At 38.1% G+C, this 24775-nt stretch overlaps 1 protein-coding gene across 2 annotated transcripts in view; it reads left to right on the forward strand.

Moving 5' to 3' along the window:
- Positions 1–24775, forward strand: part of si:ch211-239f4.1 (EVI5-like protein) — a 50807-nt gene that overhangs the window by 7766 nt on the left and 18266 nt on the right. Inside the window, exons 2-13 of one of the 2 annotated variants that reach the window (XM_036563411.1) lie at positions 12310–12699; positions 17110–17299; positions 18482–18706; positions 19232–19306; positions 19438–19563; positions 20794–20937; positions 21150–21239; positions 22421–22518; positions 22651–22711; positions 22808–22861; positions 23348–23380; positions 23924–24064. In XM_036563411.1, coding sequence (XP_036419304.1) covers positions 12458–12699; positions 17110–17299; positions 18482–18706; positions 19232–19306; positions 19438–19563; positions 20794–20937; positions 21150–21239; positions 22421–22518; positions 22651–22711; positions 22808–22861; positions 23348–23380; positions 23924–24064 — 1479 coding nt within the window. In that variant the 5' untranslated portion in view covers positions 12310–12457. The remainder of the gene's footprint in view (positions 1–12309; positions 12700–17109; positions 17300–18481; positions 18707–19231; positions 19307–19437; positions 19564–20793; positions 20938–21149; positions 21240–22420; positions 22519–22650; positions 22712–22807; positions 22862–23347; positions 23381–23923; positions 24065–24775) is intronic. The other variant, XM_036563412.1, reaches the window with a different exon arrangement.

Genomic DNA, 24775 nt, shown 5'->3' on the forward strand with positions numbered 1-24775 from the left:
GCTGTGCAGTGAGCAACAGTAGTGAGTCATTCAAGAATGAGATCAGACATACTGAGTTCCATGATGTCATTGAATGTCATTTGTGGATGCAGGAGATTTAGGAGTTCTTGGAAGTATTAACATAAATAGTTGAATCATTTGTTAAATCTTTTTCAAGGGACTGTGAATTTTGAAGGGTGCATGTGTTGGCCGCACTGTCTCATTTAAAAAAAAACACAAAGTATACTTAAGCCTTGCTTAAACTTAAAACTTGTTGCTCATTGTTGACTGTAAAATCATTTCTGTACATCTCGAATTACACAAAGCAATTCAGAAACAAAGTTACACACAATACATTCCATTATCCACTAGTTAGCCGGATTATTTTGATAGTGTTTTGGTACACTGTGTCATTCTCGTTGTGTAAAGTAATCTTCCAGATGTCATTTACATATTTGCAGCAATTTTATCATCTTTGTGTATATTTTCTTTTCCAGCTGTTACTGCCATTCTTTTCAATGTCTATACATCTGTAATTTATATGTCTATAATTCTTTACTATTTATTTTAGTTTTTTATTTGTTATGTTTATGTTAATCCTCATCTCAGTATCTTCTTCTGTGATAATTTTCACCCTTTGGATGCCAAATGAATCTAAGCTATGTACAAATTTGTGGGGCATCAGAAGAGGGGAAATGGAATCTCAAATGAATGGAAACTCAAATTTGCTGTCATGGTTCAGGAAACTGACAAAATAATTACTACCAACTACCAACCTTTAATCAGTTAAGCAGGTCTCTTTTCCAACTGTCCAATAAACTATCTTCTGTTTTTTTTTTCTTTCCATTGATCCAGTGAAATAAATAATTTGAAAGTATGTCATTTGATGTGATCATGTGATGCGTTATTGCCGTTTTGATTGGCTGTTTCATGCAACTTCGCATTATGCAACTCAAGTGCAATTTAGTTTCATGGTTCTACTCAGGATCAAGTCTGTCCGTGATCTGAGACAGACAGCAGCGCTGCCTTATTAAAGTGATCAGATGCGAGAGCCCGCGTGATTTTACCGTGTTAAAGGCTCGAGCTGGGCATGCAACGCAATTCTCAGCTGTTTTCACACTGAACGCTGAATGAATGAAAATTCGCCGGGTGGAGCTTCAGTGAGGAGCACAGCCGAACACGCAGCCCACCGCGGCAGACCCGCAGGACCATTTTTCCAATTTCGCTCGATGGACTTCGGCCAATCGTTTCAGCGCGGCCAATTGGAGAGCTGCAGGCGGATCTGGGGGTTCTTCTCGTCACCTGATAGCTCGGATTTATCAGAGAACGCGGCCTACTTGGCGAGCGCTGCGCACACCGTAAGTGCTGTGAAAGTGGTCCGAGTTCTAATGGAGTTGTGGTCTGAACAAGAAGTGGTCTGAGATCTCAATGGACCATAAAGAAAACTGAGTCCTCTTTAGAGTTCGCTTACATTGTGAACACAAAAAGAACTGAGGTCACTTGCAGTTGGTTCCCTTCCAGGTTCACTTTAACAGAACTCGGATCGGTTCTTTTAAAACGAACTATATGTGAAAACACTGTAAGTTTCAAGCAACTAGAGCTGCATGAAAGTTTCGCAATCATACAGCCAGTTTAAGATGCAGCCAAGAAATTAGGTCTCCTAATTCTTTGTGTTTTCCTAGCGATGTTATATTACTGTGAAAACTGTCAACCAAATAAACTGACAGCAATGTAAGCAGTCTCTTCCTCGCTATATATAGGCTACATTTAGTCTAAAATAAATCTGATATAGATAGTTATTCAAGCTAGGTAGTTAGTCAATACAGTCAGAACACAGTGGTGGCAGTGTGCAGTGTGCCCATGGCATGGTCCACCGTTTTTCCATATCAGCACTAAAAGCACTCCAGGCAGCATTTCTTTCTATAAAAATACACCTTGTTTGAATGCAGCCTTACTCATATGTGCTATATCAGTAGTGGCATCTTGATGGACATTTGCATTAGACGTATGAGACTGTCTTTGTTTTCAGGATATCATTGTTCGATCGTGCCCCCTAGCCATGGTTGATTACAACATCATGGGGCGTCATGCTAGGCAAGCAAGAGCTGCTTTCCAAATAAAAATATATAGCCTCTTTCCTGCTCCGCAGGCACACTGTGTGAACACTTTTTCAGCGTGCATAGAAAAAAGGAAATATGAATACTGACCAAGAGGCCACCCCAACCCTAACCACTTCCCTAACTATCACCCAAACCTAGTGACTTATGATCCTCTTGATTGATATTTAGCGTTTTCTTTCAATACTCTGTTTCAGATCTGCAGACAGTGTGGTAACACCACAGAGAAGCCAGCTGAAACCTGAGAAAATAAACAGTTTTGTGCTCTGAAACGTTAAAGCTAATTTCTGGTTTGGTATTTTCTAATAAATCGTATATATTTAACCAATAAAATTGCTTCTTGTTAAAGCTACACTATGTGTAAGTTTTGGAGACCTCTCTTGTGGAAATGTGTAATTGCATACAATGTGCGGAAGATTATTTTCTAACGTTGGTTGTGTTTCAGACCCCATAAGCTGAAGAATCTGATGATTGTGAGCAAGTTGAAAGAGCATTCAAAGAGAACTCTTTAAAGGATGTAAATGAAGTATCTACTATTGTGTTCATATCTGTGTCAGCATGATGTTGATTTTGCATTGAGACCTGAATACTGAACCGGGCCTTCTTTTTGAGCCTGTGCGTGTGACATTTATAAGTAAAGATGTTTGACGTGGTCCGAAAAAAATCCACAAAAACCTCTGACTTTTAAATCATGATACCAGGCTTTACAGGGTGACTTGCAGCAGCGCACGAATGACATATTTTTGTATTTTTTTCTCTTGACAAAAACAACTTACACTGTGCAGCTTTACAATAATAATAAACAAGAAAAATAAATAAAAGGATAGTAAATCTATAATAAAATGGATAAATTTTAAAATATGAAGTTAACCTATAATCTACTATTATTATAACACATTGTTGTTATAATGCTGTTAATAACCATAATAGGCTTAGTCTATTATTAAAGAAAATGCTAAAAGAAATGTCATGAGACAAATATGATTTTTTTGTGCATCTTTTTCTGAAAGCTGCAACCAATGTTTCAGTGCAGTATTGCTTGCATTATTTGTTGAATACTCCAAAAGAGCAGAATGTGTAGGTGACGTAGGACTTCTGTGCTAAAATTTCTGCATTTTATTCATTATACTGGAGTATGGAGGAGAAATAGATGTTGTTTGTCTCAATTGTAATTCTAATTCCGACTCACTCATGCTGAAGCAGAATTGCTCAGAGTAGAGAGGGGTTGAGATTTAGGGGTTTATGCAGAGAAGGTTAAATGAGTTTGATTGACAAGGTGCTGAAAGCTACAATCACTGTGCCTGTGCTGTTCAGTCTCACCAGCCTGAAAGAGAAAGAGATGCGACGAGGCATGTAGACACAATGCTATTATTGTGACTGGAAACTGAGGTACACTTTCACTCACATGCGCACACCCTGTGCCATCTCCCAGTGCCCTAGGCTCTCTCCCTCACAACAGCCTTGCACTGACGTCCTCTCTCTCTCTCTATGTCCTCTCTGTCCCTCGATCTCGTTCTCTTTGGCCATTTTTGTCTCATTATCTTCAAAAAGAGAAATCAGCAATCATTTGCATTCAAGTCATGTTACCTCACTCTTGTGTCATTTACTTGGGCAGCTTTAAACATTTCACCACCTGGGAGTTCTGATCTTCGAGCAGCTTTACAGACACGGTGAAAAAAGACTGTCAGATCTCATTTGTATTCATTGTGAATTACTCCTTTATGACTCATAACTTGATGTCAAAATTGTTAGACTAGTGCTGGCCCAAGGTCAGTTCAATTGATCTTTTACAGGACAATGAATTATAAACAGGAAAGAGACCAAGAACACTGATCCTGGACCTGTCATTAAACTGCATATCTCTCAGCTCAGTATGCTTGAGTTGAGTCATAACTTTAATTGGTGCGTTTGGATGACATTCAGAACTGTGTTCTGGACTGACCTTAACAATCTGCTGTAACACTCAACTTTTGTCATATAGTCATTTACCTTCTAGTTTCTGGATATTTGAATCTAGAGGTGGGAAATACAATGATTTTTTGCCAGTATAATGATAGGTTTTCCTGTCATGATCAAATATGCTTCTCTGTAAGGATTCTAGCCCATAGTCATTAGTCCCTTTATATATTACAAGCTGGATATGAGCTAGGAAATAAGTGTATTCAGCTCTGTATGTTTCTATTAGAAATTGTCATGTTGAATGATTGTACTATAAGAAAGCTATTATGGGATGAAGTACCTCATGTTCATATTGCAGCTCTGTTTTCTCACCGTTTTGAACAGCTTATAGCCAATTGTAGTTTGCTGCTTTTGTATTGGTTTATGTCAGCACATATTAGCGCTATATGTTACTGTAAGAACTATCACTAATGTAACATTCTGACCACAGCAAATGTTTATATACTGTAGGTACTAGTTTATGTGCAAATGTGACATTAGAAACATCTTGCGCCTCGTGTTCAGGTTGTAGCAACAGCGCTGCATTCTCTCTGTATTCTCAGTGAGTATTCTCTGTAGAGATTAGGGCTAATTTCATTGTGCTTGCATGTTGCAGTGCACCAGTCGGCCAAGGTTGTGTCTGTGTGTGTGGGGATTGGACTCGTGCTTGTTAATGGTTCTTTTGATTGGGCTGCCTTCTCTTGATGAATACAACCCTTGTCTGAGTTGTGCGTTTTCTCTGTTTAAACGTTTTTTGTCTCTGTGGTTTATTTCTTGCCTTGAGTTATTTTTCAGCTTGTTTTTACCTCCCCTACGTGCTGGCATATCTGTGGTGTGCATGTGAGAGAGAGAGAGATTTCGCAAATGTATGAGCCCCTACCTTGCTTTTGTTTTCTCGCTCTCTGTGGATTCTGCTTTGTTGTGTCATTACCTTTCTCCCATCTGTGGTAGTGAACAATGCAAATTTTCTATGTGTGCATGATGAGTGTGTACATTGTTTCCTTGCTAGGTCGCATATACATAAAAACTCCAGCAGCACTGCTGTGTCTGATCCACTCAGACCAGCACAACACACACTAACACACCACCACCACATCAGTGTTGCTGCAGTGCTGAGAACGATCTACCATCCCAAATAGTACCTGCTCCGTAAGGGTCCATGGGGGTTCTGACCACTGAAGAACAGGGTAAAAGGGGGCTGAGAAACAGATGGACTACAGTCTGTAATTGTAGAACTAAGTGCACCTATATAGTAAGTGGAGCTGATAAAATGGAAAATGAGCGTAGAAACAAGGAGGTGGTCATAATATTATGCCTGATCAGTATATGTTACTTGTTATTGTATCTGCCTTGAGATATTGTGTTTACAGTTGTGAAATGTGAATTGTCGGCCTTTTTGGCGTGTTTTCCTTTTACTGTGACTCTGCGACTACAGGCTGTTAGGATTTCCTACTCGATGCTGCATTACATCAAACTTGTCTCCCGTACCACTTAAATAACCATGTCCTCTCACCCAGCCTTCATACATCTCTGATAGACAAGACAGTGTTAAACAACAATGTAGTGTCACATATCACAAACATTATGGGAACATTATCTGTCATTACTAGGCTAAGTTGGGAATATAGCTAAGTTAACAGCCTCCAATAATATTAAGAGACAGGCTATGAGTTTAAATCTTCACTGAAGAAGTCAAAATCCAGATTAAAGAATATGTCATTTGAATGTCTGTTGCGAACTTCAAATGTCTGTGTTTAAGCTATAGAACTGCAATAAAATGTAAATATTCACTATTGGTAGCTTAGTGCTAACACAATCTTGAAAACCCCAATCAAAAGCTAGTGGAAATGAGCAGTGCTAAAGAAAAAAAAAGTGGGCAAAGAAAAGCTACTTACAAAGCAAAAAGTTTAATAAACATCACTTTCTTAAGACACTATACCATCCTCTGCAGCACTCATTGTTGAGCTATCAAGCATTGCAAAATATCCACACCCCTTGTCTCTTCCCTCCTCTCAGACACAAGGAGAGCAGTGGTTATTAGTATGGGATGCCTCAATACCATTTTTTCAGACCAAGTACATGTTTTTTTAGTACTTGACAATACCAATAACATAATCAGAAACCCATACTTTAACCGTACACTTAATTAAGTAGATATTAGTGTAAATGATGTTAAATGATGTGCATTAGCTAGCTATGTTACATTAATTACTTTGGTTCAAGTAGTGCTGCAGTGGAGAAGAGTTGTATTCCATGTCACAAAAGCACTTCTGCACAGCTGTATTTAAAGTATGTTACATAGTTTTGATCATATGCTCCTCATCTGTCTTTTTCAATAACAGTCTCTATAGCACGAATCTGATGAGCTCATTTGTTGAGTTTACATCTTGTTGGATTGGCGGGTTGAACCGTAGTCCTTCAATGCCAGACCTACACTGCCAAACATGTACGCAGAAATATTGTTATTTGGTAACACACGCTGATTTGAATAGACCATCGTGTTTGAACAAAGCCTGCGATTTAAATACTCACACTGTATGAAAATGCTCAGTCTGATTTATATGCTACATGAAACGCAGCCTCTACAGAAGCTCTGTCTATGGACAGTTATCACTAAAGCTGTTTAATTCAAAATAACATGCTATTACACAAATATCTTGAATCACAGAAACATTTATCTAGAACTGTGATTGGTCAACTGTGATACTCAGAACACATAGTGAAAAACTTTGGGACTGGTTAGAGGAGCTCATTTTAATATTGCAGTCTTTTGCAATATTAGTATTACAAAGAAGTAACTCTGCAGTAATGATGAATAAACAATACAGTGTCAAGCCCTAGTGTGTGTATTGTGATACAGCCATATTTAAGCTTGGCTTTTTTTAATAGTCCCCAGGTGTCCTGCAATTAAAGGTTCCTCGGTACAGTGCAATGCTGAATGAATCCAGATTGGAGCTAGCACTCTCTATGTTAAACAGTCCCCTTTGACAAGACACACTCACATGCACAGCCCTCCATACATAATTCAGCAGTCTGCAGCTGTGTGGTGTGTGTGTGTGTGTCTGTTTGTGCGCACACACGTGTGTGTGTGAGTTAGGGCTTGCCAAAATGGACAGAATACCATAGTATGATTATATTGCTACATAGTGCAACTGCGATATGCCTTGTAATTATTAAACTATATTAGTAAATCCTTTGGTGACCTGGTTAAGAGACTGGCCAAAATTATGTATTCTGATCGGTCAACAAATAAATTAATCCAAACACCCAATTATGATCGATCAGGTTGCTCTCAGCACACTTACTGGTTTGTATAAGTATTTATTAACATATTAATATTAGTAGTCCCTCAAGGTTCAGTTTTAGAGCCTTTACTTTTCTCTTTGTACATGTTACCTCTGCATGATGTCATAAGGAAACGTAATATCAATTTTCAAAGCTATGCTGATGACAAGCAATTATAAATTTTCATGCTTTCTGAAAATCAAGACTCTGTTGACAGGCTTACCAGCTGTGTGTCAGATATTTGTCAGTGGATGTCAGAAAATGTTCTACAACTAAATCATGAAATAACTGAAATACTGATCTTTGGGACTAAAACTCAGAGAAAGCTGCTTTATGAAAAGCTCAGATTTTTAGCTTCATATTCCAAACCTAAAGTACGAAATGTGGGTGTGATCTTAGAATGAGTTCTGTTTTATCCTGCATGTAAACACAGTCTCTAAGGTAGCTTTTTATTGTTTGAGAAATATCGCTACAGTTTAGCCTTTTCTATCTCAGAGAAACTTGTTCATGCATTTATTACAAGCAGAGTTGATTACTGTAATGCTCTTTTAACTGGGCAACAAACATCCTAATACAAACAAAAAAGAGAGATCATATCACTCCCATTTTGAACAAACTGCACTGGCTGCCTGTATCTTTCATGATAGATTTAAAAGTTCTGCTACTAGTTTTTAAGGCTTTAAATGATCTTAAAGCTCCGCTTACATCACAGAAATACCTTCTGTAAAAGTATGGGAAACATGGAGAGACTCTTTCAGTTATTCTGCTTCTAATCTGAACTCAATTCACCTTTTATTAGACAGTCAGGCTCAGTGAACAAGAAACAATAAAGTATCTCTTTAATTTAGCATTTAATTAAAACTCTACGTCTCTTGGTATTTATCTCTTTGGTTTGGTCTGTGTCATTGTCTTATATGATTTTATGAATTATAACTCATGATTTTTGCTGTTTTACTGTTAAGCTCTGTCACCTGTATGTAAAGCACTTTGAGCTGCTACTGGCATGAAAAGTGCTATATAAATAGAGATTATTATTATTATTATTATTATTATTATGTACAGTGCACTAAAAAGGATTTGCCCCTCACCTGATTTCTTCCAGTTTTGCTAGTCTGTCGCATTTAAATGGTTCAGATCATTCAACTAACTTTAATGAAAGATAAAGACAACCTGAGTAAACACAAAATGCAGCCTTTAAATTATCATTCCATTTATTAAAGATAAAGATTTATACAAAACCTAAATTACCCATGTGAAAAAGTAATTGCTCCCTGAACCTATCAACCGATTGTGCACCCTTGGCAGTAACAACTGCAATCAAACATTTGTAGTAACTTGCGATGAGTCATTTACATCACTGTGGAGGAGTTTTGGTCCACCGTTCTTTACAGGATTGTTTTAATTTTGCTGTATTTGAGAGTTTTCAAGCATGAACTGCCTGTTTAATTTCTTTCCACAGCATCTCAATGAGATTCAAGTCAGGACTTTGACTCGGCCACTCCAAAATCTTAATTCTGTTTCTTTTGAGCCGTTCAGAGTTGGACTTGCTTGTGTGCTTCGGATCATTGTCCTACTGCATAACCCAACTGCACTTGAGCTGCAGGTCACAAACTGCGTTATTGTATGCTATTAAAATATAACAGTACAGGAACTTGTACAGTAACATATTTACATCCTTCCACAATGTATAATAAGAGATAAGTTTGGAACAAGAATGAATTAAACAGCTGTCCCAGTATTGATTTTGAAGTTGTATTAACATTCAGGCAAGATTATTCACTACATAGTTGCACAATTTTTATATCACACATTTATCAATTCATGATACAGACTTCTATAAAGGTCTTTACAACTTTGTGTTTCACATTCATCTGACATAACCTTGTTAATGAAAAGTAGTTTAACATAAGAACACTGGGTTGTGAAGTCATTTTCTATAAAGGTGCATTTACAGATGTCACATCAGCATGCTTAATGAGTGCAGACAAATCCAGTGTGCTATTCCAGTGAAGTTTCTCTCTCTCTCTCTCAAACACACACACACACACACACACACACACACACACACACACACATCTACAGTAGTTCACTTATCAGAAAATGAGTTTTCATGGTTCAAGGTTTGGGTAATTGTCTCTCTGTCTCTCCCACTGTAGCAGTGAGACTGCAGGTGTTTACTGGAGGGAAAGTAACTGAGGGAAGAAACAGTATATGAAGTCTTAATATGGATATACAGTTGTTTGCCTCTGTAATAGGAAGGGAGGAAATTTGGTCCAGTAGCTCAGAAAAAGCTCTCCTGAGAGCTTGTTACGTCGAATGCGCTGGTTCCCTTATTAAAATATATGAATGTAGCAGGTGTTATTATTGTAGCAGTTGTTTTCTTGCCTTCACCTCACAGTTTCTTAGGTTGCAGTTCAGCAGTTTCTGATTGTGTATGTTTTTGTCTGTGTGTGTTTTGAGTGACTGTTATGTTAAGTTAATGATGCCATATTTAACAGGCTCATTTTCAGTTGAATTTAAAAGAGTTTAAATTAGTTGATAGGGATGAGAAATATGACAATATAGTATCGTTATTGTGATAAATTACACAGTACCCATGAGTCTTGGAGTATATCATCTGTGCTACTACAACACTAAACAGCTACATATATTATTTTTAAAAATGTAGAACCTGTGAACTAAAACATACAGTACATAGTATCTGCTTAAACTGCAAAGTTACAACCACCTGATTGGATGTCAGTCCATATGTCATTCTCTTATTCACTCAATTTGTACCAACTGTTTGGTATTTCCTCCTGTTCTTTCTTAAATAGATTATTATTGCACACATTGAATTAATCAGTATTTTTGGGCCTATTTTAAAAAGTAATGCTGCTCTTTTGCTTGTGCATTTTGAACATTTCAATGAAATTGCAGTTAAAATTTTGATACATATACTTATACCCACCTATACACATAACATGATGTCGTCAGGTATTATGATGCTATTGTTCTGGTTATATCCTCCACTTTTAGAGTGTGTTAACTAAGGATGCATGCGGATACATGAGTACTCTATTAACCGTTCAAAATGCCAGCTTTCGAATGCTGGAATCACTATTCAGGTATTTGTTACATTTCTCCATGGGAAGACAGAGAAAATATACAGACCAACAATTTAGGACAACGTTAATTTTACTTTTTAAAGGGACTATAAAATGTTACAGTGTTGGTCGTATTTGTAAGTGAACATATTATAGTTTAGTTTGCTACTATGAAACAGGGGTGCCTGAATGTGAGCAAATTCAAAGTTTTCTTTTTGTTTATGTTTCCTTCCTTGCTCTTACAACCAGATATCCGTTCATTAACTCTTAAAAATAAATCAAAATTAGGCAGAATGCACATACCTAGTGTTTATACGTATAGTTCAGCTCCTTTGTTCCGGACCAAAGCAGGACATATTCTTGTGTTTCATTGTAGTTTGCATGTAAATAAAAGTCAAATGAATAAAAAGCCGTAAAAGCTGTTTATCGGTGACAACAATTGGGATAAATTTGGTCAAACAATACCTATTGTTAGTACTCAAGGACACCCATAACTGGTATTTGGAACCAACATTCATTTACCATAAATTTGATCTATGTAGTTTAAAAAATTGGCAAGAATTCAACTCACAATTTACACTAAATGAGTATTAGAACATCATAAAAGCTGAAGTGCTTTGTGCCTTAGACAGTATAGGCTGCAAAAAACATTCTAAAGTAATTTTTAAACAGGTAAAAATAAATACCTTACATAGCTCTCAATCATCTTTAATAAAAAATGATGCATGTAAGAAAAATGGAGCTCAAAAAAGAACTCAAAATCCTAAATAAAAAAAACTTTCATATAAAACAGTTATATAGTATACGTCACTGACATAGTGCTGAAAGGGCACAAATGAGGGACAGAGTTTGCCTTTTCAGTGTTTGGGTGCAAGCGAGACAGAGAAACCTGTAAAAAAGCCTACACTAACCCGAACACATAGAACTGGAAATGTAACCCCAGGACAAAGAAATTATACAGTAAACATCTGAGCAATTATGCAGTAAAACTTTTCACTGCTTAAACGGCAAACAAAAAAAGAAGCTGTGCCTGGGGTACACATAATCCGAATGAGTTCAAACTACAACAGAAGCAGTTTGGGTCATGTTTGTTTGGCTAGAGTGAGTGAAATTGTATGACTGGGTGCACTGGGCTTTTTGTTCAAGTTCAAGTACCAATTCCAGTAATCAGAAAAATGCTGAATATCGGCTCCAATGATCAATCAGGCCAATAATCGGTCGACCTGTATTTAATATCCACCAAACATTTGGAACCATGCTGTTCTCTGGCCAAACAGAGCTTGTGGGTTTTATCTGTCTTGTGATATTATAAGGCAGTAAGCCACCAGGGGCCATGCATTAGCGTAGTTTTCCCACGACATCAAAATCAAAGTAATGCACTGCCTTGAGTGGCTTATTGCTTTTATAAAAGGAAAAACACTTGCCCCCCCTGCTCAGGGGGTCTTGGTCTGCTTTTTGGTGCGCAACAGAGTTTTGATGGCAGCGTTTCTACTTGTTCAGATGAACTGCGCTAACAGAGCAATCACACCAGGGTTTATTTTAATTGAACCAAAGCTGCCAAGTGTGAACATGCCCTTAATCTATGAACAGTTATGATGTCTTTTCAATGTCTCTTTAAACCCTAAGGACCTGTGGATTTTCTTACTTCCTCACTCTCATTACATTACATTGCTTTACATAATAGTTTCATAGTAGATACTGAATAATTTATTGTAGTTACTAGGGGTGGGTAGTATGGCAATAATGTAATATCACAGTACTTTTTTACAAAACATTTTCATGATAAATATCAGCAGTATCAAAAAAAGAACCATTAATGCCAAAAATACCATGTTTAATAAATGTTTATGGGGTTAAAGAAGTCTAATCCAGTCTAAAATTTGACTCTCTTCTCTCCTTTACAGACTAAGCCGTCCTTGATATACGCCTTTCCCCTCAAGGTGGCCTGCTTCTATCTCTGGATCAAGCACGTGTAAGCCACGGCATCACACCGCCAGAAACCCCATCTGACCTTGACCTTGTACCTGGACCATTACCCTGGGCTTGGTGGTCATGTCTAGCCCCAGCAGTAGTCCAGAGAGAGATGGGGGGATGGTGGGCTCAGTGCAGCTGGAGAACCTCTCCTCTCCTGCAGGCCTGGAGGCTGACCCCCCCTCTGTAGGAAGCCCTGTGCTCAGTCCAGACTCCAGTTCCCATGATGCTGCACTCTCTGCACCAGCAGCCTCACCAGCTGACTCAGAAAATCTTAGCCCAGATGAGCTGGAGCTGCTAGCTAAGCTGGAGGAACAGAATAGGTATGCGTGTTAAACACACACACACACACACACACTCATGCAAAAAAATATGATTATTGGGAGACTCTACAACAGTGGTGTAACAATTCATTCAGTTTCTCGATGTATTGTTTAGAATTTCTCCTGATGCAACTGCCCTGATCGTAAAGAGAAGGTTGAATTTTTAGATCGATGAAAAATTCATACATGCTGTGAATTGAATGAATTGTGAATTGAACTGTGACTGACATTTTAATCAGCTAGTATTGTTGATGCTTTTAATGTATTATCATGTTTCTTAAAGAAGCTTGAATTGTAACACTGTTTAGTGTATGTAATCAAATTGCTCATCATTTAAGGCTTTTTTAATCAAAACCAGTGAATCGTGAATTAAATCAATTTGTTTTAAGCTCAAAGATTCACACCCTTTACAGTGTTCTCTCCCCATGCACGTTCTAGAATGCTCTCCACGTCCAAACTATTCTAGAATGTTCTCCCCTCATTCACCCTTTTCTAGAATGTTCTCCCCTCGTTCACGTTCTAGAACGCGCCCCCATCATTTACACTTCTAGAATGTGTCCCCCTCAATTATGCTGTTCTGGTATGTTCTTCCCCCCATTCACATTGTTCTGGAATATTCTCCCCTTATTCTTGCTGCTCTGGAGTGCTGTGCCCTTTCGCAGTTTTTGAGAATGTTCTCTCCGTATGCACATTGTTCTACAATGTTCTCCCCTCATTTACACTGCTCTAGAACGCTTTCCTGTCATTCACATTGTTCTAGAATGTTCTTCCCTCATACACACTGTTCTTGAATGCCTTCCCCTCATTCACACTGTTCTACAGTGCTCTGTCCCAATTTACTGATCACTGGTTTATCAATCTTTTTCCAAACATTGTAAATGATCTCCCAACTTTAGAACGTTGGTGTTTGTTGGGTTGGTGTGTTCTAACCTTTATATCACCTGATGAAATTATATTTAAAGCAGTTTATCTGTGCAGTAAGCATTCATTTGCTTAGGAAAACACTATCAGTAGAATAAACTTGTATTCTATTTTTTGTGAATTTATGTATCTCAGTGTTTGCTTAGACATTTTCACAATTTTCCTCATAGCACAGTATCTGTAAGTGCAGTCCAATGGCTGATTCAGCTTGCCAATACTTTATAGATCTCTGAGGATGTGTTGTGATTTTGTTGTCCCCCATTAGAATCTGGACAAGCCCTGGGTCTGAGCTTTTTTCATCCACGGTCTAAATTAATCTAAATCATATCCTGTGATAGAGCAATACTTTCCAAAGCCTATAAGTTTTTATCCAATGTACATTTCCCCCGGGTCATTTCTAACACTTCACTAATACTTCAGTGAATTAAGTTGACATCATAAGTTGATTGATCTTCCCAAAAAATTAGCGACCTAATCATGACACTTAAATGTGCACTTTAAGTGTTAGCTTGCTTGTAGTGTGTACATAGCCTTATTTGTACTTTATCCTCTAAACAGCCTCATAATTCACAGGACCCAGTAATATCCAGGGGAAATGCCTATATGAAAAAAATGTATTAGCTTCAGAGCTCTCTTGTTTACCACAGGGGCTTTTTTCTCATAGACAAAAATAGTTGACCTGGTGTTCTTTGGGCATGTCGCCAACTACAAAATAATGCACAACCTCAGAGGTCTGTTATGTGAAATCATGTGTGCTGGTGGTGGAATTGAACAAATCCATGCAATGGCTGAAGGAGGAGAAGAAACAAAGATATTTTCTTCTAAATAGCCCATTAACTTTATTGAAAACAAGACATTTTATTCTAATGTCATAATGTTTTTACAAGCAACCACACACTCACAACCTAGATACCTACCTTTGGCTGACCTGAAGCTTGTACAGTACTGTGTATACTGAAATACATGTTGTTTGCATATATAGTTATGTGTGTGCAGTACTTTGCAAAAGTTGGAAACTATTTAATTCATTTGTGGTAAGTAATCAATTATTTATTTTTCTGGAGATATTTTTGAGGAGATTAGATATAACATAATCCCTTTCCATAAGCAAGGAAAAGGTCAAATGAAAATATGTGAAAAAACAGGAGTTTCCAAAACTGGAGTTAAAAAAAAGAAATTAAAAAATAATTAAAAGATGCAGAGAAAATGAGACACCCAACAACCTTGCCAGACTTAGTAGAAACAAGCTTCACTCTTGCTTCAGCTCTGAAAAAAACTCAACACTGTGGGTCTGGAAGGATGTGTAGCTGTCAAGAAGCTTTTGCTGAGGAAAGGAAATCAAGCAAAGAAGCTGCTAGTGTTCTCAGAGCAATGGACTGGCCACCACTGTCCAGACCTCAACATCACTGAATATATTTGGGATTACTTGCAACCAACTTCTAAGACTGAGCTTTGGAGGTATGGAAAAGTATCCCTGCAGATTTCTTTGACAAACTGAAAGCGAGTATCCTGAAAAGAATGGAAGTTGGAGTAAAGTCAAAGTATAAATACTGAAAATTGATATTACGTTTGGTTCTTAAATATGTTTTGTTGTCTTTTTTTCCTGATGTTGGAAAAATAAAAGCTTGTGGTTGAGGCTGTTTTAATTCAATTTAGTACATAAAGGGTGGTCTCTAACTTTAGCACAGTATACATTATTACATGATCAAAATGTCCTCCCCCAGATGATTCACTAATGTCTAGGAACTCAACTCTGTGTGCTCAGCCACACAAGTATGAAAGTACAGATAATTTGCATGAGTTTCCACTTGAATGCGAAACACTTAAAGTCCTGTTTGTGTGTGCATCAGAGAGAGACACACTGTACCTTATGTGTGAGAAGCCCACTGCACTTTTCTGCTCTTTCTATCAACAGTTTGTGGTTATTGACCGGCACTTGAAAAAAGCAACTGTTACCATGTGTTGTTCAGAGATTAATAAGCTTTCTCTTGTGATCGTACTATCTGATAGTTTCACACGCTCGGGTGCAAATGTTATGCAAATATGCATTGTACACAGACTAGAGATGTAGAGACGCCAATGCAAAAGCCTGCATACAGGGAAGGGGAAAACATCATACGTCTTCAGATAATTCCAGTGTAGGATGCAGAAAGCAGCTCCTTTTCTGGGAATACTGTGAAGAGTTTCCTTAGGAAACAGTTTTAATTATTTTGTGGTAGGGCTGAAAGATTTATCATTTTATATCAAAACCCTTATTTGAAAGAGTGTAAATTTCATATCACAAAAGCAGCAATTGTATTTATAACTTACAAGTTTTAATTGGGGATTTGTGATATATCACGCTCCAGAGTCTAGCACCCACCTCAGTCGAACAGAACTCATCCAAGAGATCTGATCCAGGACTCTCCAGTGGCGCCCCTGAGTTAAACCAAGCAGAAGCAATTAAACACCCACCTGATGTATACAGGACACCCACAACTAAACTGGCTGTCTGGCATACTACATTCTCGAGCCTGTAGCCAGAAAATTGTATATTATGTTCCTCTTGGGCAAAAAACAGATCTTGACCTTTAATTTATAGAAAATAATAGCAATTTCAGTCGCATTGACTATACTAGACAGAGAAATCACATTTTGATATTTTTCCTAATTCATGCAGCTCTGTTGAGGTCAGAGATTTAACCCCCTGTGCAGGATTTTGGGTTTTGTTATTTCTAGCTTTGGGTCACCTATTGTACTACTGACATAAATGCATTACTATTAGAATTCAGTATGCTGCATACTCTGAACTCTGACAGTACACTTCATTTATTTGATTTCCTCTCAAATAGTTATTTATTTTTCAGTGTCCAGTAAACAGAAAACATATATTTAACCAAACATTATATGGAAGCCCCAACAACTAATTATAATTTTACATTTTTAACATTTATTTAGTCCAACCTTTACCATTATTCAAATTTCCATTACTTTTAAAAGACTTAATATCAGTTTTTAAAGAAATCTGCAGGGGTATTTTTCCACACCACCAAAGTTCAGTCTTAGAAGTTGGTTGTATTTTCTGCTTCTCACAATCCAAATAATTCCAAACACATTCAGTGATGTTGAGGTCTGGACTTTAGGGTGGACAGTCTATTGTTCTAAGGACACCAGCAGTTTCTTTGTCTATTTCCTTTTCTCAGTAGTAGCTTCTTGACAGCTACACATCCTTTTAGACCCATAGTTTAAAGTTATCTTCTCACAGTGGAAGGTTGGACAGAAACACTTGTGGATTTTTTTCATATCCAAAGCAAGTGGAGTTTTGCGATGAAAGCTTTAAGCACTATTTAGCTGATGGTGACAGTTTTGGTGGTCTGCCAGGTTTTGCACTGTCGTTAGGAGTTTCTTTTTCTCTGTGTCTTTTACCTTTATTTTTCACTTATTTTCCTTTGACGCTAATAAATGACGCCATGCTAACAGTGCTGATCTCTATTTTCTGCCACGCTCCAGGCTACTAGAGGCCGATTCCAAGTCCATGCGCTCCATGAGCGGTTCCCGCAGAAACAGCGGCTCCTCGTTAGTGTCCAGCTCTTCTGCCTCCTCCAACCTTTCTCACCTAGAAGAGGACACCTGGATCCTGTGGGGGCGCATTGTCAACGAATGGGACGAGTGGAGGCGCAAGAAGGACAAACTGCTTAAGGTGAGGAGATAAGGAACTGCGGTTGGATAAACTAAAGCATGTTGGATTAAACCACGAGATATATTAAGCCATGGATGGTTGTTGACTCAGTTTTTCCTTAAATTGATCTTTAAATTGGGATTTACAGAACACTGCTAAAAATGCCAGATGTTGTAGACAGATGTTGTAGTGATTTTTGTTTGGTGTTACTACATAGAAGTTTAAAATGCTATGCTACAAAGCTGCTCTGTATTGTTGCAGCTAATTGAAACAGGCAAATTGGAAAAAACAAAGATGGATTTACACAACAAAACAATGAATATTGTTTGAAATTACTCTAAATCAGTGGTCTCCAACCCTGATCCTAAAGAGCTGCCTAGTTCCAACCATAGTTTGCCACATCTGCGCTGGCTAATCAACATCTTCCCAAGGCCCTAATAGGCCGGATCAGATGTATTAGAGGTAAGTAAGTGGCAAGGCAGCTTATTGGATACAGGTTTGAGCTAAACTCTGCAGGAAGGTAGCTCTCCAGGACCGGAGTTGGAGACCACTGCTCTAAACGTAGGTATTTTGACACAATTTTTGAGTGAGACTTTTTCAGCTTTGTAAAGCTAGCAAAAGACCTAGCAGCAGCTGCTATGAAAGAAGGCATTTGTTGGGTAGGTATGGATAGGTGGATTGGAATTTGTTAAAAGCCTTTTTTTCTCCTATACCAGGTTGAACTTTCCAGAACAAGCTGTTTTTATAAAATGCAGACTTGATGCATTGCTTGTCAAATTACTGGTTTTGCACAGAATATCAGTTTGTCTGTGCTGAAGCTGTTAAATGTAACAAGGCAGGACCCACGAAGACTTAATCCAAAAATGCTAATGATGCCAATAGTGAATGGAACCTTATTGGAGGTCATTTAGCACAATGCAAATGAAACCACGTCAGCTGGTTCCTACTGGCTTTCTAGCCAGTTAGCTTTTTTCAGGTGAACTTTTCTTTGACGTACATGATTGGTTGCATTTACTTCTGTATAACAGCCAGGACCCACAGATCCAGCATTTCCACAAAAAACAGCAACTTTTAAAGTCTTGTTTTAGAAGAAAACAAATTGAAGTGAAAAGCCAAAAGCAGTTTGCCAAATGTCTGAGTGTGAAAACATACATTAACCTTTACACATTTGACCTTCGTTTTCCTGTCATTCCCTTCTTACAGGAGCTGATCAGGAAGGGCATTCCACATCACTTCCGGGCAATTGTATGGCAGCTGCTGGGCAATGCCACTGACATGCCGGTGAAGAACCAGTACTCCGAGCTGCTGAAGATGTCCTCGCCCTGCGAGAAACTCATACGCAGAGACATCGCCCGCACCTACCCCGAGCACGACTTCTTCAAGGGTCAAGACAGTCTGGGCCAGGAGGTCCTCTTCAACGTCATGAAGGTGAGTGAGAAAAACAGAGAGACAGAGACAGAGACACAAAGCATGAAATGAGCATAAATCCTATAAATACAATTTCAGTGTGCACTACTTGTTGTCTTGTTTTTTGTTTTCAAGGGAAGTTCTTCAAGAAATGGTTCAGTGCATCATGAAATCTTAAATTTCTCCCCAGTTTGATCTAATTCAGCTTTTTTTTTTAATTCACTGAATAATGTTTTATTTACACTATTTACACAGTTTCAGAATATAGACCATAAGAACAGTACACCAAGATTTTTTATGTTTGAAAATAAACCAAACATTTTATGTGTTTTATTTATAAAATGATCAAATACTTTATTGAATATTCGTGTAATAAATTATAATCGATTTTAACATTCCAAAATGCAACTCAATGCATTTATAGATTATGCCACAAATAGAACTGAATGAAATGCAAATGAACATAGGTAGTAAATGACTGTAACACTTTTTGCATGGTGTTTTCATATTTAATGTTGAAACTGTTTATATGTCTGTGTATCACAGGCATACTCCCTAGTGGATCGTGAGGTGGGATACTGTCAGGGCAGTGCTTTCATCGTTGGACTGCTTCTAATGCAGGTGAATTCAGTCCCTTTCTGTAATTTTCTCCAACATGCAATCGAAATATGTCTGAGAAAATAAGACTACATCAACATGAATAATAAACTTCTTAAACAGTTTTTTCTCCTCTCCTTCACGTATGTGCGTAGATGCCAGAGGAGGAGGCGTTCTGTGTGTTTGTGCGGCTGATGCAGGAGTACAGGCTCAGAGAGCTCTTCAAACCCAGCATGGCAGAGCTGGGCCTCTGCATATATCAGTTTGAGTACCTGCTGCAGGTAACACATGCACACTGATTAGACATAGAAATCGTTCACATCACAACAATTTGTTTTGATCCTGATAACTCAGGAAATTATTCCATCATGAAATACTGGATTCTACCAAATTTTGATTAGATTTAGTTTTTTGGTGCAATTAAAGAGGCATTTTGGGCAAAATTAAAAATGTAATCATTGCTACATCTCTCGTAGACATGCCTACTCACCTCATACAGTGGTGCCACAATAGTTTTGAGAGCGAGATTTTTTTTACTTTAAGGAATAGGAACTCCCTCCCTTCTGGTATGATGTATTTTGAAGGTAGTGAGGAACTTTTAAAAACTACAAGTTCTTTGTAATTTGTTTCTGCTAGCTGGTCTAATGCAGAAGGAAGCCAGATAGCTACTGCTAGGAAGTATTTATTAGCCTCTACATCATTAGTACATCTCTTGTTTTGCAGTGGAGAGAGGAATTCCAGTAGTTTATGTATTTTTGCGATGCATACTGGGTATTGTAGTGAGAGAGCATGGAAAGACAAAAACACAAAAAGAATACTAAATTGTGAATTCTTCCAAGGCTAAGAGGCTGAGGGATGACGTGCTGAGCTACAGCATATCACATATCATGACAAAAAACATATTAAGTGCTAGTTTTAGGTCAGAATGCCCCTTTAATATTTAACTAAATGCACTGAGTACATATAGGCTACTTAACTGGAAGAACTGTTTACACAGTAGTGGAATATATCCAATAAAAACTGTACACAGAGGTTTTTTTTATATTTTTGCATTCAAAATTAATCCCATAATTGTATTTTGGCCAAAAAATGAGTGCATACATTGAATATTATTCTAAAACATTATTATCCATTTTAATATTTCAGTCATTGATGTTGGATCACCACCTTCAAGTCGATTTATCATGATGCATTTTCATACCCCTTCTGCTGTATATCGACTCTACTCACCACTATGTGGCATGGTTCTGAATGTGGACATGAGCACAGGCATCATTTATTTACACCCAGAATAGGAATAATAGGGAAAAATTGTATATTTGAATAAGAATAAGAACTGTACTGTTGTACAACAGGAAGATCAAATTTGTCCACCAGGTGGCAGCAGATATTCAGTGTAACTAAGCAGCGACAGCCATATCAAACATATTTCCCTTTAAGCGAACTTTACTGTTGCTCTCTGTCTGTCTTTGCGTCTCTCATTCTCTCTTTTTCTCTTTCTCATAATCCAGGAACAGTTGCCGGAGTTGAACGTCCATTTTCGCTCACAGAGTTTCCACACCTCCATGTACGCCTCATCGTGGTTCCTCACACTCTTCCTCACCTTCCTGCCTCTGCCCATAGCAACACGCATCTTTGATATCTTCATGTATGAGGTACAGAGACCAGTGTGTGTTTGAAGTGGGGGACGCCTGTAATAGCCTGCTGCAAAAATGAAACTCTGTGAAGGTGCACATGCATGTTTGTTTGCTTTCGCAGGAGTGTGAATGAGGTGTGTGTGTATTTGTGTGTGTGAATGTCTGAGTGGATTGTGGATGAATGTAAGTGAATGTATTCAGTTTTAACAGTGCATGTGTTGTATTTTCAGGGTTTGGAGATTATATTCCGAGTGGGGATAGCCATTTTACAGTACAACCAGACAGACCTCATACAGCTGGACATGGAGGGCATGTCACAGGTTAGAGAAAAAAACATGACTGTGTGTGTGTCTCTCTCTCGTCTCCATGTAGTTCATATATGTGAAACTAATACATACCATATGCACCGACCAGCCACATAATTAAGTACACCTCCTTTGGTCTACACTCTATTTTATCAGCTCCATTTACCATATAGGTTATAGCTCTATAATTACAGACTGTAGTCCATCTGTTTCTCTGCACACTTTGATATCTCCCTTTCAAGCTGTTCTTCAGTGGTCAAGCCCCCCACAGGACCACCACAGAGAAAGGTATTATTTGGGTGGTGGATCATTGTCAGCACTGTAGTGACACTGAAGTGGTGGTGTTGTGTTAGTGTGTGTTGCACTGGTATGAGTGGATTAGACACAGCTTGTTGTCACTGCTGGACTGAGAATAGTACACCAACCAAATATATCTAGCAGATAGCGTCCTGTGAGCAGCATCCTGTGACCACTGATGAAGGACTAGAGGATGACCAACACAAACTGTGTAGCAACAGATGAGCTATCGTCTCTGACTTTACATCTACGAAGTGGACCAACAAGGAACCTGTGTCTATTAAAGTGGACAGTGAGTGGACAGAGTGTTTAAAAACTCCAGCAGCACTGCTGTGTGTGATCTACTCATACCAGCACAACACACACTAACACACCACCACCACATCAGTGTCACTGCAGTGCTGAGAATGATCCACCAGCCAAATAATACCTGCTCTGTGGTGGTCCTGTGGGGTTCCTGACCATTCAAGAACAGGGTAAAAGTAAAAGGGGGCTAAACAAAGAATATAGAGAAACAGATGGACTACAGTCTGTAATTGTAAAACTACAAAGTGCACCTATATAGTAAATAAAGCTGCTAAAATGGACAAAGAGTGTTCTAACGTTCTAAAAATAGAAATGCCTTTGCTGTTTCAGTTTTAAAAAATGAAACATAGATTTTATTTAACACTTTATAATGTTAGGACTGTTCTTTCTGGTACTAAAATTGTAGATTAGCCCAGTTTTCTCTGTTTTTTTTTAACAAAGTCAGAATCTGTAGAATAGCTGATCTAATCCAATCCAAACTTGTTGATCAAGGGAAGGTATAATATATACTCCTCTATAATATGTTATATTTGTGTACATACCATTGTAATGTAATAATACTGTGTATATAATGTGTCTTTGTCATCTTGCAGCACTTCCAGAAGGTGATACCTCACCAGTTTGACAGCTGCCCTGATAAACTTATCCTTCGGGCCTACCAAGTTAAATACAACCCCAAGAAGATGAAAAAGTGAGTGGTTGCCAAAGAGGAGAGGGGAAAAATGATTAATAACGTCACGGTACAATGGAACCAGCAGTAAAGCCCCTCATGTACTGTGTGATTTGTTGCTTTGTTTACTAACTGTCACGTTGTTGACCACAGATTGGAGAAGGAATACACCACAATCAAGAACAAGGAAATGGAGGAGCAGATTGAAATTAAGGTGTGGAAATGTATAAAACAGTATAAAGTTTAAAACAAAATAAAGGACAACCAGAAATATTGTGCTGAAAATGTTCTTTTTTTCTCACCAAAATAGAGACTACGAACAGAGAACAGACTGCTGAAGCAGAGAATTGAGACACTAGAGAAGGTGAGAACTGTTTTGCTTCTATGAACTGTGGCAGTTAGTTTAGTGCTGTAATCTTTGGTATTCTCTGGAAAAAAGTGAATTTTTTGTCAGGTGCTCAGCTGTTATGCGTTTCTTTCCTTCTTTCAAATGCTGAAGCCTTACATTCTCACTCCTGCTCTCTACATTTATCTGTTGTGATTCCCTAACTTTTTCTCTGGGGTATTTTCTTCCCTGCTTCATTTCCTTTTGTTACTCTTTTTCTCTGTTTCTCTGTCTGTGTGTCTGTCTTGTCTGTTTTTTGTTTTGTATATGTCTGTTTATTTTTAAAACCCTATTTTTCTTTTTAAAACCTTTTTTTTTTTTCAAAAACGTTTAATTGTAAACATTTAATTTGTTACCTCCTCCCCACTCGCTGTCCTTGTGTGATTTTCTACCCGTATCTTCTGCTTTTCTTTCTTTTTCCCTTTTTTCTCTTCCCTCCCACTCTCTTCTGTTGTGGTGTCATAGGAAAGTGCTGCGCTGGCAGACAGGTTGATCCAGGTAAAGTACTGTCAATGTTAATGTTAAATCTCTCCCTTCTTTTCTCTCATAACCCACTTCCTGTTTTATCTGTTTACCCTGAGTTTATTTTCTGTTTCCCTCTCACACTGCCTCTCACTGCTCCTGAGAATGGGCCCAATGCATGAGGGAACGTTCATTTGTTTTGCTAATTAACTGATTTGATCCATTGTTCCTTGCACCCGTGGACGCATGCATTGTATATGGCAGGAATGATGGCAGTCATGTAAAAATTAAGCTAACCCCAGCATTTTATGCAGACAGTTTTCACAGTCTTGCATGCAGACTGTGGAAGTGCAGGTGTGCCTCAAGGTTCCATTGTAGGTCCACAAATATTTTAAGGTTTGCAGTACAGTTTTCCCTGGTTACACATTATTAAATGGACTAGATTCTCTGTTTAACTTTATCAAAGACTTTAGTACTTGGAAATGTGGAACCTGTGATCATTTGCATGCATACCATCTGTTTCTCCTCTCCAAGGGTAGAAACAAAACCAACACTAAAGAATCCTCTCTACCACCGCAGGGCCAGGTGACACGGGCACAGGAAGCAGAAGAGAACTATGTGATCAAACGGGAATTAGCTGTGGTGCGTCAGCAGTGCACAACAGCCAGTGAAAATCTGGAAAAAGCACAGGACACAATACGAGAACTGCAGCAACACACAGTAAGTTCCATTACAGGTCAGTGTTTTTGCACTGGAGCGCTATTTTCTGTACAACTATTATCAATCATATAATTAGTCAGCGTGTTGACAGTTTTATTGCATGTTCCTTACAGTTGAACATATATGATTGTCCACCAAATGATTTAGACCTACTTTCTCATTTTTAGCGTACTGCTTTTGTACCGTTAAATGATTTAATCAAAATCACAAACTAACCAATGTAATACTGAGTAACTCAACATTTTTCGAAAACTGTTTCACGCCTTGTTTTGAAAGTTCTCAGTGCAAACACATGCATTCATGAGACTCTTTCTGCTGTGAGTTTATAGTGGCATACATGCAATATGTCCACGCTCTTTACATATTTAAAAATTGCGAGGTGTTATCCTCCGTTATTGAGGAGTTGCTGTGGAATTTAGCTATAGATGCCTATGGGAAACCATGAAGTGTTATATTTCATAATTTACAACTTATCTAAGTCATCAGAAGATGCTGAGAATTTTCCACATTATGCATAAGTCACTGGTGAGGTTCAGACATACACAGTCAGATAACAACTGAATTATAATTTGATGGTAATATTAAGTAAAAATTCTACACGAAAAGGATCTAAGCACTGTGCAGATTACTGATTGTGTGAGTAGACAGTCTTGCTAAAGAAACCACACCATGGCGACTTGATGTGAGATAAGGCATTGGCAATGTAGGCCA

The sequence above is a fragment of the Colossoma macropomum genome, unplaced genomic scaffold, assembly GCF_904425465.1.
Source record: "Colossoma macropomum unplaced genomic scaffold, Colossoma_macropomum, whole genome shotgun sequence".
In the NCBI taxonomy this organism is placed as follows: domain Eukaryota; kingdom Metazoa; phylum Chordata; class Actinopteri; order Characiformes; family Serrasalmidae; genus Colossoma; species Colossoma macropomum.